This window comes from Prionailurus viverrinus, chromosome A2 (genome assembly GCF_022837055.1).
Source record: "Prionailurus viverrinus isolate Anna chromosome A2, UM_Priviv_1.0, whole genome shotgun sequence".
NCBI lineage: Eukaryota > Metazoa > Chordata > Mammalia > Carnivora > Felidae > Prionailurus > Prionailurus viverrinus.
In genome coordinates, this window is record NC_062562.1 from 122,463,473 (window position 1) to 122,479,096 (window position 15,624).

The 15,624-nt window shown below is 39.3% G+C and overlaps 1 protein-coding gene across 1 annotated transcript in view; it reads left to right on the forward strand.

Moving 5' to 3' along the window:
- GARS1 (glycyl-tRNA synthetase 1) overlaps window positions 1–15,084 on the forward strand; it is a 44,518-nt gene extending 29,434 nt beyond the window's left edge. Inside the window, exons 11-17 of the mRNA XM_047848766.1 lie at window positions 1,771–1,878; window positions 2,691–2,836; window positions 7,170–7,255; window positions 9,045–9,154; window positions 12,213–12,306; window positions 12,987–13,177; window positions 14,785–15,084. Of these exons, the coding sequence (XP_047704722.1) occupies window positions 1,771–1,878; window positions 2,691–2,836; window positions 7,170–7,255; window positions 9,045–9,154; window positions 12,213–12,306; window positions 12,987–13,177; window positions 14,785–14,910 (861 nt within the window). The 3' untranslated portion in view covers window positions 14,911–15,084. The remainder of the gene's footprint in view (window positions 1–1,770; window positions 1,879–2,690; window positions 2,837–7,169; window positions 7,256–9,044; window positions 9,155–12,212; window positions 12,307–12,986; window positions 13,178–14,784) is intronic.
- The last annotated feature ends 540 nt before the right edge of the window (window positions 15,085–15,624 follow it).

The following is a 15,624-nucleotide window of genomic DNA, read 5'->3' on the forward strand; positions in this document are numbered from 1 at the left end:
CAAAGCCCAATGCGGGCTCGAACTTCTGAGCCGTGAGATCATCATTTGGTGCCGGATGTCTGGTGCCGGATGGTAACTGGACTTCCTGGGCACTCAGTTTGCAATATGTATGAATACTGAATCAATACATTGCACACCTGAAACTAACACAATGCTGCGTGTCCATTGTACCTCAATTTTTTTTACAAATAAAGAAAATATTTTCAAAAAGGGTATGTGGGCTCAGCATTGAGATTAGGCTGCAACATTTTACGGAAGGTCATTGGAAAGCTAAACAAAACCAGAAGCCTAAAAGTACCAGGCACTTCTAAGGGGAGGGGAGAACTCCTTTAAAGATTTTTTTTATTGTTTTAAGTCCTCACAGTAGTGATTTTATTAAATTAGCTGCTTTATAAAATGTCATAGTTGTTAACAGTTTACCAAACTGTAGTGACCTGGTGCAATTTGCTGAGCATGTTGTAGACAGGAAAGGAAATGCCAAAACCCTGTTCAAGTTGATCCATTGCAGCCTAGAACAAAGGAGAGTTGTTTCTCCCTCACTTAAATCAGGGAAATGAAACAGGTAAAGAGCTTCCCTGCCCATCTGAAGCCTCTGTCAGTACAACAGTCCGCTCAGTAGAAACTAGATGGTCTATGCATTCAAGAAAAGACTTTAACACTTTATTATTGTGTACTTCATATTTTATTTTTTTCAATTAAAAAAAAAAAAGTTGCTGAGACCTCTAATGCTTCACCCTTTTCTTCTCCTTCCTCAGAGGTAAGCACTAGCCCAGAATTGTTGCTTGCCATCCTCAGACATGTTTTTGTAATTTTACCTTTTAGTGTGTAAATATGTTGACATCTTCCGTGAATGTCAGATGATCAAGTTACGTGCTTTTAGGCTTCGTTTTTTCTCTTTAATTCCTGTTTTGTTGTTGTGGTTATGTATTGGGGCTTCTGAGCTTACGAGGTTTATATTTGCCCTCTTTAGTCCACACACCCCGTGTGGTAACATGTGCTTGGAAAGCTTATGGTTGCGATGGTTGCATTTTTCCATTCTCTTTGGATCAAAGGCCAAAAACTACATACGAGAAGGACTAACTAGATATCTACTAAAACAAGCCTTTTACTTCTTTAGATCTTACAGGTTATTAAGGGTCTTTGAAAACAATGTAGATTGTGCTTTTGAAAAGTATCATCGATATTAACAGGAAATGACCCTGACATCTCTGTGGTGGTAATGCTGTGAAGTTTTAGTCTATGACTTCAATGTTACCTGCTCTTTACCGAGATTTCTTTTGTTGGGTAGGAAACTGAATTGAACATTAATGCCCATGCTCATGGCCAGCCGAGGTGTGTGTTTAGCACAGCCACATGATGCCAAGCTGTGACAGCAAGTGGACGCTTCATCCTCAGAGAGTAGTGGTTTTTGCCAGTTTCATTTGGAATCACGGTCACAAATTTGAAACCCATCTACTGGTTTTGTCTGAGTTCACATTTTATTTCCATAAATAAATCCTAGAATATATTAGTTTACCCCACATTCACAATATGGCAAAATAAATCTGTCCAAAAAACAAGACAGTTTTACGTATATGTGTGAATTATATTTTATAGGGTTGTTAGCTGCCTGATATATAAAACTATTCCCATTCCAAATATTTATAAAAGTTGAATGAAGATGCTATAATTGAATTATCTTTGGGTATGTGAAAGAGTTATAATATGCATGCATCTGTGAATGAGCTCAGCGTAAGTAAAAAGTGTTTTTTATCTGTTATGTCTTCTTAGGGCTGGATTGAGATTGTCGGATGTGCTGATCGTTCCTGTTATGACCTTTCTTGTCATGCTCGAGCCACCAAAGTCCCACTTGTAGCTGAGAAACCTCTGAAAGAGCCTATATCCTTTCTGGTCACTTTAACAACTCTGGACTCAAGTGTAAACATCCTGAAAATGGCTAAGTCCATTTCTGTACACTCTATGGATAAACTGACATGTTTTGGATGTTGTGGCAATATCTACCCTTGTCATTGCTTCTTTCCTGTTCTCATTTTTCTAATCCAACACACCCATCCGATGTTTGGTCTTTAAAAGAAGCATATTCAGAAAAATGCTCTGAACATCTTTCACAGTATTGGCCAGTTTTTGTCAGCTGTTTCCAAAATGCATTTCCCCACACCTGCACCCACCTACATGCTCTTTAAATAAAGGGCACCTGGTGAGTACTACTTCTATTAAAAGATGAGTGCCATTTAATGGTAGGTGAAATAATAATTTAGTTCACTTGATCTGTAAATCCGTAAAGTAGAACTTTCCATTCTTTACCAGGCAGTGAGTTTGTGAGCTTACCTCAGGGCTAGGCCAGTGACAGGAAATAGATCCTGTGGTGTTTGAGACATTTCAGAAGTTCGTTAAATGGTTAGCAGAGGTTATTCTGTGTATCAGGGTGTGTTGCTGATTAGATAATATCCCTTTCACGTCACTATAACTTTGTAAAAATCTTTGTTGACAGTGTTTACCTGTTTTGAGTGAGGATTTGTTTGAATGATTTTGAGGGTGGTTATTTCATTTTGCATTTGGCGTCAGTATAAACAGTGTCTAGGATGCCAATAGAGAACTGGTCGTTGTTTTATGTCAACGATGGATTGTTCTCAAGATCATTCCCATAGTATGGCAGTTCTGTGTTTTTGGATTCCTTGACTACTTCATACAAAACAGTCAATGTTGTTCAGTTTGAACCCAATAAGGGAGCCATTGGGAAGGCATATAAGAAGGATGCAAAGCTGGTGCTGGAATACCTTACCATTTGTGAGGAGTGCTACATTACAGAGATGGAAAAACTACTGAATGAGAAAGGGTAAGATTTAAGATGTGTACTTTTTTTTTTTTTAATTGGGGAGAGAGAGAGAGAGTGTATGCGTGGGCAGAGGAAGAGAGAGAGAATCTTAATCAGGCTCCATGCTGAGTGTGGAGCCCAGTGTGGGGCCCAGTCCCATGACTGGTATCGTGACCTGAGCCAAAATCAAGAACTGACTGAGCTACCCCAGGCGTCCCTAAGATGTGTACTTTTATCTGCTTCAGTTAGAGATGTTCTCTCTGCAGGTTCTGAAAGGGTGAGCTCAGTTTCTTTAGAAATTTTTTGCAGGTAAGTATTATCTCTTGGCTATATTTATAGAACTGTCATTCCTGAGATTTTGGCATTATAGCCTGGAAATAGATTTGAAATGAACTATAAAGATCTTTTTTCCCCCAATAACTTTCTTAGAGGAGGAGACTTGTCCAAGGAAGTGACTGAGGAATAATTAGAAATGACATATGCCTCTCAGTCATTGCTCTTTTTTTGAGCTTTGGAGTGGTCTCTGTAATTGTTTTAAGCATGAATATAAAAACAGTAGAGACAAATCTGTAAAGGAATATGACAAAATCCAGCACTAAATGATATAAAATGTACCATGTTTGACAAACAATAAAAAAATTTGTAAACACATGAAAAAGCATGAAAACATAGCCCATATTGAGGAGGTCAGTCAAAAGAAACACCTAGAAGTGACAAACATGATGAATAAATACATAAGGATGTTAAAACAGTAATAAATATGCTTCATATGCTCACAGATGTAAGGGAAAACATGAACATCTGAGGTGAGAAATGGAAATACATATATAAAAAGAGACAGTGGACATCTAGAGGCAGTTTTGCAAATGAAAATTCACCAAATGGGATTAACAGTAGGTTAAACATCACAGAAGGAAGATCATTGAACTCAAAGACATAGCAATAGAAACTATCCAAAAAGAAGCTATACAAAAAAAGACTGGGGAAAAAATGTCCTTTGGATTAATATGAGGCTGTCTAACATATCTGTAATTGGGAGTCCCAGAGACGGTATACAGAGAAAATAGCTGAAGATACATACAGTTGCTCAGAAATTTCCAAATTTGTTACAAACAGAAAACCCAGAGTAAAAAAGTTCAAACTCAAGCAAAATAAACACAAAACCACATGAAGGTACATTAGAATCAAATTGCTGAAAACCAGTCATAAAGAGAAATGTCCTTAAAGTAGCCAGGGGAACAAAGGCTCATTACATTAAAAGGAGCAAAGATAAGAATGCAAACCACAGCACAATAGAATAAAATCTTTTAAGGTGCTTAACAACCAAAAATCCTCTGCCAAGCAAAATACTTTCTTACAAACAAAAGCTGAGAGAATACATTGCCAGCAGACCTATACTAGGTGAAGTGTTAGAGGAAGCTCTTCAGGCAGAAGTGTGGAAATTAGCTACCAAAGAAATAAAGAGCTCTAGAAACAACAATTCACAATATGGGTAAGATAAAGGACATTTTATTTAATTTCTTTAAAAGATAATGTGCTGTTTAAAGCAAAAACAATAACGTATTGTGAAATTTACAACATATAGAAGTAAAATGTGTGCCGTCAGTAACTCAAAGGATGAGAGCAAAGAATTGGGAATATACTGTTGTAAGGTGCATATATTATATGTGAAGTGGCATAATACTATTTGAGAGTAGACTATGATAAGTTTGAAAAAATACATATGGTGAACTCTAGAGCAATTACCTGGAAAAATACAAAAACCAAAGGAATGTAACTAATAAACCAATAAGGGAGATAAAATAGAATAATAAAAAATACTCCAGAAGAAGACAAGAGGAGAAAAACAAAGAAAAGATGGGACAAATAGAAAGTAACTCATGAGATGGTAGCTTCAAATTCAGCAGTATCAGTAATTATATTAAATGTAGTTATCTAAACACTTGAATTAATAACCATCAATTGTCAGACTAGCTAAAGAAATCAAGACCCAATTAAGTGCTATTTACAGGAAATTTGCTGTGATTATAATACACAAATAGGCTTAAAAGTAAAAGAATAAAAAATATTTCCCATACAAACATTAATCATTAAGTTAGAAGTGGCTGAATTAACATCAAAGTCAATTCAGAATAAGGGAAGTTAGTATGGAAAGAGTTACATTTCATAATGTTAAAGGGATCAGTTCATCAAGAAGGCATATTCTAACTGTATACAACTAAAAACAACCTCAAAATATGTAAAACAAACCTGACATAACTAGAAGGAAAAATAGATCCACAATTATAGTCAAAGTTTTCTATTCCCTTCTCTCAATATTTGGTAGAGTAAGAAGACCAAACAAAAATCGGAGTTTAAAACAAAACAAAAACAATAGGAGTTTAAAGGTATAAACACTTAATCAACTTAATTGCCATTTATAGAATACTTAATAACCAAAGAATACAGGTTAAAAAAATTTTTTTTTTATTGAGGGGTGCAGAGAATGAAAGGGACCGAGGATCTGAAGCAGGCTCTGTGCTGACAGCAGACAGCCCGATGCAGGGCTTGAACTCATGAACCATGAGATCATGACCTTAAGTCAGACGCTTAACCGACCAAGCCACCCAGGCACCCAAGAGTACAGTTTTTTAAGTGCACTTGAAAAATCTTTTACATTCTTTTTGTACAGACCTCCAACTAAGAATGAGTTTTGCATTTAAGGAGTTACTTAAAAAAACAAAGAGTACGAGAGATTGCATATGGCCTGCAAACCCTGATATATTTCATACTTGACCCTAGACAATAGGCTAAGTGAAAGAAATCTGACACAAATATGCAAAACCCTGGGAAAGGTGAAACTAGTTTATAGTGATAGAAAGCATGTCACTTGCTGATTGTTGTGGAGGGGATTGAAATGGAGCCATGGAGCCTTGGGGTGATTGATGGTGGTTGCACATACATTTAGTCAAAAGAACTATCATACAGGGCACCTGGGTGGCTTGGTTGGTTAAGGGTCTGACTGGATTTTGGCTCAGGTCATGATCGTACGATTCATGAGTTTGAGCCCCACATCCGGCTCCACGCTGACCGCACAGAGCCTGCTTGGGATTCTGTCTCTTCCTCTCTCTCTTTGCACCTTCCTTGCTTGTGCTCTCTCTCTCTTTCAAGATAAATAAGCTTAAAAAAAAAACTGTCGTAAGATGAATGCTTATAACAAGTTGAAGATATGATCGTCCATTTCAGTAGGAAAATTTTAAAACATTCTGGTCTCCCAGAATTAACATTGCTTATGCTAAAACAACATCAAATCCCATTAAAATGGACAAGTTAGAGCACTAGTTAGATACCATTATTTGTCACAAACATGACCACTTCCTTTATTAATTATTCTTATGTAATGGGTATCTTTTTGCTAATTTCAGCTTTTTTATAACTGTTACCTACTCTGCACTTAGACTGTACTCACAGAATATATGATAATGTTTATGTAATGGAATTTTAATGCACTTAACAAACTTCAGACAAAATGGTAAAAATGAAGGAAATCAGTGAAAACCACTCAAAAAATGCATGAGATTATCAGTGCTACAGACTAGCAAAAACACACTGCAACATGTGCCAAGTATACAGCTCCAAAGACAACCACACGAGGGCTCTCTTTTCCTGGCACCGAGCTGCTTGTGAGCCAAGATGAATCCAGACCAGTTATAATGTGAGAAATACCTCCTAAGCGGAAATATAGGTACTGCAGTGAAGTGCTTTGTAAAGGTAAATTGTTATAACCTGAAATGGAACGGGCAGATCTCAGGACCTGAACACAATGCAAGTCAGTGATTTTTGGAGGGATATCAGACAGAATCATTAAACTTCTTGAAGCTGATCTTCACCAACAGAAGTGTCAAAGTTTATTTTGGAATAGTGTGGAGGTTTTAAAATTACCTCCTATTAGATGACAACCTTGTCACTTTTACATTAGTTGGAACAATAATGAGAACAGTGGTCTTTTTGCCAGTAGGCCTGTTTCTGACAAATTCATTGTAATTATTCTAAAACTGAATTTAAAAAAATTGCTTTGGGCTTTATTTTCATCTCAAAACGAAAGGAATTAGTCATTGGGTCACTTGTGGAATTTTATAAGATAAGTCATTTTTGGGTGCTTCCTACAATATTATTTGGTGCCATTGTTAATATAATACTTAGTTTGGTATTCCTTATGAAATATTTTAAATTTGGCTTTACCTATTTTACCTGGAGAGTTGACCAAGCTGTATTACACTTAAAATGAAAACAGTATAGCAGTTGGTAAAACTCCTTTAAATTAAGGCATAAGGGATGCATGATGTCACTAATGCAAGATGTGTTTTGTTTGTAGGGAATTCACTATTGAAACTGAGGGGAAAACATTTCAGTTAACAAAAGACATGGTCAACGTGAAGAGATTCCAGAAAACACTACATGGTAAATTTCTTAAAATAATTAAACACGGAGTGCCTGGGTGGCGTAGTTAGTTAAGCGTCCGACTCTTGTTGGCTCAGGTCATGATCTCAGGGTTCGTCAGTTCCAGTCCCATGTTGGGCTCTTCTGTCAGATTCTCTCTCTGCCCCTTCCCCCCGTTTCACGAGCATTCTCTCTCTCTCAAAATAGATAAATAAATAAATAAACAAACTTAAAATCATCACAATCCTTGAAGTTTTTTTTCTTTAAGTTTTATGACATAACCATTTTACAGAAAATTTGAAGAGGAAAAATAGATCTTTAATGCCACAACCCTAAATCTGATGAATATGTTTAAGGCATTATCTTTTGCCTTTTTAAAAAATTTAATTGTGTCAATATTGAAAAATAGTTTATAACGCCACCTTTATATTTCCTATGGCCTGAGATGCATATGAAGAATATCTCTTTGATGAAAACCATCTTTTTTTTTCCTTCATTTTAAGGAAAAGTCCTTTTGTTTCTTAAGCAAAGGAGAGAACTCCTGTCTTTTGTGGCAAAATTAATCTGTTAAAAGTCATTTAGATTAATGATCTTTCCTGCTTCTTTAAAAGACAAGGAGATGATTATTTTTATAGAACAAATTATATGAATTGGGATATGAGTGTTTTGGAGAATATACAAAGGATGCTTATTGTTAATTGTGGCTGAGTAGAAGTTTCTGGAAATTGAGAGTAGTAGGTGGGTATTTGAGAAGGGACTGCTAATGGAGAGAGTAGGCCTACTTTTCCATTTGTGTTTGGCCTGCCCTATAGCCAGGCTTCCGTGAGCTGTAAAAGCAGTCTGAGCAGTGATGGGAGTAAGCAGGGGATACTTCTTGCTTTGGGGCTTTTTAGCCACCACTCTGGTGGCCAGTTCAGAACTGCACTTTACTGTTGCTTGGATGACCCAGAAGCATGGGCAGAAAATACCTTGGTCATATTTCTACCATGTTACTCTTACTCTTTATCACAGACAAAAGAAACAGCCTCCCTTTTCCTCCACATATGTGAATTTTTGGTTCTACTTATCTCCTTTCCCTTGAAACAAATTCTCTAAGGTTAAGCTCAGTTACCTTAGACCCAGTGCTTAGCAGTGTTTTCTTTGTGAGTAGTAAGTAATGAATACATTTCCTATGTGTACCACGGGTATAGCGTCACCCATGTGGGGCCTCTGGTAAATGTCTTTGATTGAGAACAGATTCCTACGCAAACTTCTCTGAAGGCCTCTTGACCCCAGAACCTTGGAAGTACAATGGCAGTAACTTGGCTTTCTTAAAGAGTTCTCATCAAGATAGCAAGATAAAAACACAAAAGCATGTGATACTTGTTGTGTGTAGGAATTGTTTTTGTTAGTTTTGTCAGCTGTGGTGGTAGATCTTTGGTTCTAGCAAAGTCTTATAAAAGCTCGAGAGTTTTAATGTTTTCTGCAAGGCAAGGCAAGGCAGATGATGGAGTAGCTGCTGTTGATTGTAGCTTACCAACTGTGGTATACTGTGGAAGGAATACTCTGGTACTTTGTGTCATTTTCACTGCCATATAAACAACTAAATTTGGTGAAAAACCTTTTCACTCCACTTTCACTCTTTAAAGGCATCATGTTTCCTATCAGCAAATAGTTTTAAGGAATGTTCTGCTTTTGTTCTGATGTATGGGAGCAGTCAAATCCATCCAGAATAGATATTTTTAGTGCTAATAAGACTTGTTTAGAGAGGAGCGGCAATGCATTACGCAGGGTTTGAGAGAATGTCACTGGATTTCTATCTCGTTTGCAGTGGAAGAAGTTGTTCCGAATGTAATCGAACCCTCCTTTGGCCTGGGCAGGATCATGTATACGGTATTTGAACATACATTCCATGTACGTGAGGGAGATGAACAGAGAACGGTAAGTTGTCTTGTACAGTACACTATTCTCTTACAGTGTCAGAGAATGTAATTTCCTGAAGTACATTATTAAGAAGACTCTGGATGATTGATTAATTACTAAATGTTTTAGTGATGTTAACATTCCTCTTTGCTTAACTCTTTACAGAGCAAAAAACTTTCTTATGTAGCTCACTTGAGCTTTAGGATATGCAGGTTATTCTAGATGCCATTGTGTTAGTTGCCTGGTGCTCTTATATTCTGAGACAGAACATATTACTTTGGGGGAACTATCTGTGTTGCATCAATGGAAGATACTGGTACATGTTTTCAGAAAATTGGGAAGAAGGGGACGGCTCAGAGAATTTAGCCAAGCCACTTAACTGTATCTGTGCACTAAGTGTTAAAGGGAACTTTCTCAAACAGCATAAAATTGGGGGATTTGGGGGGTAAAGGTTCTCCTCCAGAGATACTGATTCACAGATCTGAGACCTAGGGATCTGTATTTTTTTTATAAGAACCCCAAGCGATTCTAGTGCGGGAGATTGACAGGTAGTAAATTGGGCAGTAACGTCCGTGGTACAGCCCTCCTAGCATTCAAGCTCTGCTAAGGATAAATGTTTCTAAGAAGTCTTCATTAACTCCCACAAGCTTTCTTTTGACCCTGATGCTTCTGAATCACTGCTCCATGCCTTCCACTTTATCTCTTCATTCTGCCTCCCTTCACCTTTCTTCCCTCGCTGCTGCCTGCAGAAATTACACTCCTTTAATTTATAGGCACAGATTTCCAGGAAATCAATCAGAAGACTGGCTAGAGTGGAGAGACCGTGTGTATCAAATTAACTGAATGAAACAGTCTTACCTGCATGGCCATTCTGCAGCTGAGTGTACGTGACGTTAGACGTCAACTCTCTAGTTCTTTTTAGGACATTTAACCTTGAAGAATAGACTGATAAGTTCTTGGTGCCAGTATTTTAAAAAGTCTGATATACTCTTGGTAATAAGGCAGCTAATAAACTTACTATTTTGTTCTCTGCCCTCATTGCGTCTTCATTTCCTGACATTTGAGGAACAGCTTTTCATTCATTCAACAGAACCTAGTCTAGACACCAGACATGTAAATATAAGGCACGGTTATTCTTGAGGCATGGCAGGATACGGAAAGTGTTCTTTTTAGATATCAACTTTGCTGCAAGCCTTTTCTGTTTATTTTTCTAATAAAAGGATTAAAAAAATCTTTTAGCTGTTTCTTTGAATATAACAATACGGATATAAGTAGGATTTTAGTAGAAATTTCATAAGGGCTAAGCAAGAATAAATTAGTGACATGTTTTATGAATGGCATAGAGAGTACCCTCATGAAGAGAAATTTCAGTAGGTTCTGGGAAGCCAAAAATGTTTTTAAACTATTATCACATAGTCCCTTAATCAATTTTCCTATAAGTTTGGTATAAAAACATTGCCAGTGAGATGTAAAAAATTATTTTTCTATAAAGGCAGGTCCTCGCTTCTCTCTCACATTAAATAGAATTATCACAAGATAGAGGAGAGGAGGGGTGCCTGGGTGGCTCAGTGGTTAAGCATCCGACTCTTGATTTTGGCCCAAGTCATGATCTCACGGTTGTGAGAGCGAGCCCCACATCAGGCTTCACACTGAACTCGGAGCCTGCTTGGGATTCTCTCTCTCCCTCTCTTTCTCTGCCCCTCCTTTGCTCTCTCTCTCTCTCTCTCTCTCTCTCTCTCAAAATAAGTCAATAAACATTAAAAAGAGAGAGAGAGAGATTGAGAAGAGGGGCACCTGGGTGGCTCAGTTGGTTAAACATCTGACTTCAGCTTAGGTCATGATCTCACAGTTTGTGAGTTCTAGCCCTGCTTCTCTCTCTCTTCCTCTCTCTCTGACCTTCGTGTGAGTCTCTCTCTACTCCTCTCTCTCTCTGCTCCTCAATCACTTCTGCCCTCTCTCTCTTTCAGAAAAAAAAAAAAAAAGAAGAGGAATGCGAATGTTCTAGGATTTGGGCAGCCATAGAGTCTAGGGTTTACTTACAGCGGGATAGTCACAGTTGCTTAGCATTTAAATAGGCTTTTGAGGGACTTAGCTGGAACCCATGTCATTTATTTTTGTGGAACCTATTCATTCTGCGTTCCATATTCTTGCTTTGCCATGGACCTTTTATACAAATATTGAAAAACTGGTCAGCTCTTATTTCCAACTCAAAATGGTAGACTAGTTTGCCTTCCACAAAATATCTTTGCTTTCTTTATTTCTGAAGCCTATTTCAGGAGCAGTTTAGGAGGGTTGTACTTTTTATTATAGGTATACAAAACATCTCTTTTTGTTTTATACTGTTTCTTTTGGATATACAGTTGTGAGATAATTAAGCTTGTCTGTTTTACCTGGTCACTAAGACTCATAGATCCTTTGGCTATGCTGAATTTTTTAAAGGACAGAATTGGATCATGTGTTTTGGCACTGTTTACTATTTGATGATTTAGAGGGAAGTTCCACAGAAAGAAGTAAGGCTTTTATGTGGTACCAAAAAATAACCATCTAATATAGTAGCTTTCTGTTTTTTATTTTATTTTTTAATTTTGAGAGAGAGAGAGAGAGAGAGAGAGAGAGAGAGAGAGAGAGAGCATGCATGCGCATGAGGGGAGGAGGGGCAGAGAGAGAGGGAGAGAGAATCTTCCAGCAGGCTCTGCACTGATGTGGGGCTTGAACTTAGGAACCGTGAGATCATGACCTGAGCCAAAATCCAGAGTCAGATGCTTAACCGACTGAGCCCCCCAGGCGACCCTATGGTAGCTTTCTGAATGCTTCACATCATTCAGCTTTTTATAACAGACCTATGAAGTAAACAGAGCAGATGGTAGATATGTGGTTTTTAGATGAAGAAACCAAGATCCAGAGCTCGCTAAGGCGGTTCGAATTCAGAGCTGCAAACCAGATCCTTCTGGTTCTATCTTCTGTCTTTTGTCACACTGCTTTTCGTGTCATGTTTTCTGGTATTTTGATAATGAAGTTTGGACAGTAATGTTTATAAACTAATGTATTTGGATGTTCTTCTTTTTAAACCATGTAGTTCTTCAGTTTCCCTGCTGTCGTAGCTCCATTCAAATGTTCGGTCCTGCCACTGAGCCAAAACCAGGAGTTCATGCCATTTGTCAAGGAATTATGTAAGCAAATCTAATCGGGTAATCTCCAGGAGAACACTGTCAAGTAGACTCAGTTTTAGGAAGTGTATCTTTTTTTCAGTAAAAATACATGTCAAATAAGAACACATCTAAGTGATTTTAGCCTCTGCTCTTACTTCTAAGAGATGTATGCTTGTTCAGGACGTTTTCTCCTAGCATTTGAGTTAGGGTAGGACCCAAGTGTCAGATTTGAAATATCCTTGCTTCTCTTCTTGACCTCAGTGCTGCTCCCTCCATCAGGGGCTCCTAAGTGAGTGTTAACAACCCGAGGGGGTCTGCATCCACTGGACCCACAGTACTGAAAGGGCTCCTCCTGGTCCTCTGCCGGTCCACTTATTTCAGAGTTGGGAAATGGGAAGAGTTCACTGAGTTGCTTGGGGTCGTACAAGTAGAGGTGGTGGAGTCTGGACGGGGCCCCCTGGCCTTGGCTTTTGATTGGATACTTGTTGCCCTGCAGCTGTGTGAGATGTAGGTAGGACTGAGGGGTTGGGCTCCAGCAAGCCACGTAGGAAACTTTGGGGATTTTTCTTTCTTTTGCAACTGTTACTTATTGCTCTCTTGTCTCGGTTCCTTTTATAAGTTTCCTGAGCTTGTATGACGATATTTAGTTGATATTGGGACTTTCTCCATTTTTTACTTTTAATTTACTGTATTTTGGACAGCGGAAGCCCTGACCAGGAATGGCGTCTCTCACAAAGTAGACGACTCCTCTGGGTCTATTGGAAGACGTTATGCCAGGACTGATGAGATTGGTGTGGCTTTTGGCATCACCATCGACTTCGATACGGTGAACAAGACCCCTCACACGGCAACTCTGCGGGACCGAGACTCCATGCGGCAGATTAGAGCAGAGGTGGCTGGCGTTCTCTTTGGCTTTTTTTTTTTTTTTTTTTAAATTTTTTTAATGTTTACTTATTTTTGAGAGAGAAAGACACACAGTGTGTGAGTGGAGGAGGGGCAGAGAGGGAAGGAGACACAGAATCTGAAGCAGTCTCCAGGCTCTGAGCTGTCAGCCCAGAGCCCAATGCGGGTCTCAAACCCATGAACCGTGAGATCACGACTTGAGTTGAAGTCGGACACTTAACTGACTCAGCCACCCAAGCGCCCAGGCATTTTAATCTTAGAAATGTGTACTGGTGCCTTCTGATTTGAGCTGGATTTTGTTGTATTTATGCTCTCCCCCTCTTTTTTTTCATTTGAATTTTAATCATAGGCTTATATCAGAGCACAGATTCACAAATCCCCTTGGTTTAATTATGAAAATACCCATTAACAGTTATCTAATATTTTATAACCATTTGGCTCACTCTGGGCTCATTCTCCAGCAGTTTGCTTTTATGTAGTTGTTTGTTTATTTGGGCAAGAGAAGTATGATCCCAAGTGGTTGCTTCCATAGTTTTATTGGCAGGCTTGGGCTGGAGAGGGGGGGGGGGGGGCTTAGACATTTTATCTTTATATCTCTTTTTAACTGTATACATGTGCATGTCTAAACTTTTCCTGTTAATCTATTCAAAACAGCCAATAATGGTTCAGTAATTTCACTTAATGAGAAGGGATGATAGGGATAATAGGAAAAGTATGAAAGGGGAAGGAAAGAACAGCCACTTTGACAACTGCCTGGCTCCTTTATTAATTTTTAGCAGAGGTTTTATTTAGAGTACGTATTGTGTGCTCAGCTTGCTACAGAGAGTTAATTAGGGAAAACAAAAGTAAAAGACTGCTTTTTTCCACAGGAGTTTATAGTCTAAGTTGTAAGTCCTGCATTTCTGGTTTGTCTTTTTACAAAACCAGTTCTGGCTACTCTGGACCTACATTCCCATCTGATAGTGATTCTCAGAATGGGGTCCTGGACCAGCAGCCTTCACATCACCTGGGATTTTGTTAAATAAGCAAAATCTTCACCCCAGACCCACTGAAACAGAAGGGTGGGCTGGGAGGTTGGAGATGGATAGAGGGTGGGCACGACTGTTCCAACGGTCTGGATGATTCTGATGCACGTTCAGTTTAGGAACTTCTGCCGTGTGGTAGCCAGTGTTTGGTTATGGCTGAAGAACAGCTGGCCCCCTTGGTTGGGGCTCTCCAGTTGGCCAGTCTCCGCTCATTCGTGTTCCTTGACGGGCTCCTCTTCTTAGGGTTAAATTTAACACCTGGAGTAGCTTCAGGTGACACAAATTTAGAATAATTAGGAAGGGCTCTGGGGGAGGATTGAGTTATCCAGGGGGAGCCGGTAGACATTCCGGGCTGGGAGGAAAAGCATGAACGCAGGCCCGGCAGAGAAGTCAGTATAGTTAAGGAGGCTTCCGTGAGAGTGACGAGAAACATTCCGTGGGGGCCAGTTTGTAGAGGGACCTTGTCATTAGTTAGACACTGATTTGGCTCTCCTGAGTTCAGGGTGAATTTTCTTTCTGACAGTCTAATCAAGTCGGTTGATTCTTGGAATTCTCCTTCCTGTTACTGCAGGTCTCTGAACTGCCCAGTGTGGTCTGCGATCTGGCCAATGGCAGCATCACGTGGGCCGATGTGGAGGCCAGGTATCCTGTCTTTGAAGGGCAAGAGACTGGTAAAAAAGAAACAATCGAGGAATGACGACAGTTTTGGCGACTTCTGACCACTTGCCCTAATTGAAGAAAAAAAAAAAAAAAAAGCTCTTCTCATGTCCACTTGACAAACAGCATCGCATTTGCTCCCGGGGACTGCATTTTATCCTCAGTGGCTGCCTGACCTTACCCCACAATTAAAGTCGAAGGAATTCTGAACAAACTTGTAATCCATTTGCTCATGTGTCTGCACTTTCAGTAGAGCTGTTTTTCCCACCGTTGGGTAGACATGCTCATGCTTAATGTTAAACACAGTTGATACATGTTTTTCAATTAATGGCCATATTGGGGTAAAAGTTACATACCATAAAACGCACCAGTTTTAAGTGTCCAATTCAGTGACGTTTATTTAGCGTATTTTAGAGTTGTGCAGCCATCGCTGCAATCCAGTTTTAGAACATCTCCATCACTCCAGAAAGAAGTTACATGTGCACTTAGCATCACAGTTCATTCCCAGCCCCAAGCAACCACTTGTCTACTTTCTGTCTCTCTAGATTTGCTGTTCCTACTCTTTCTCTTTTTCTGAGAAAGCGATGCATTGCGCTAGAGAGGCAGCATTCCCTAAGCAGCTGGAACAACGACGAGGAGAAGCCGAGGTGGGGAGGGGCGGCAGGGGCGGTGGGGGGAGGCACCTGCTGCTGTGGGGGTGCAGGGTGCCAACCATGATGCTCTGCGGACAGAAGATGACGCTCTGCTAGGTCTC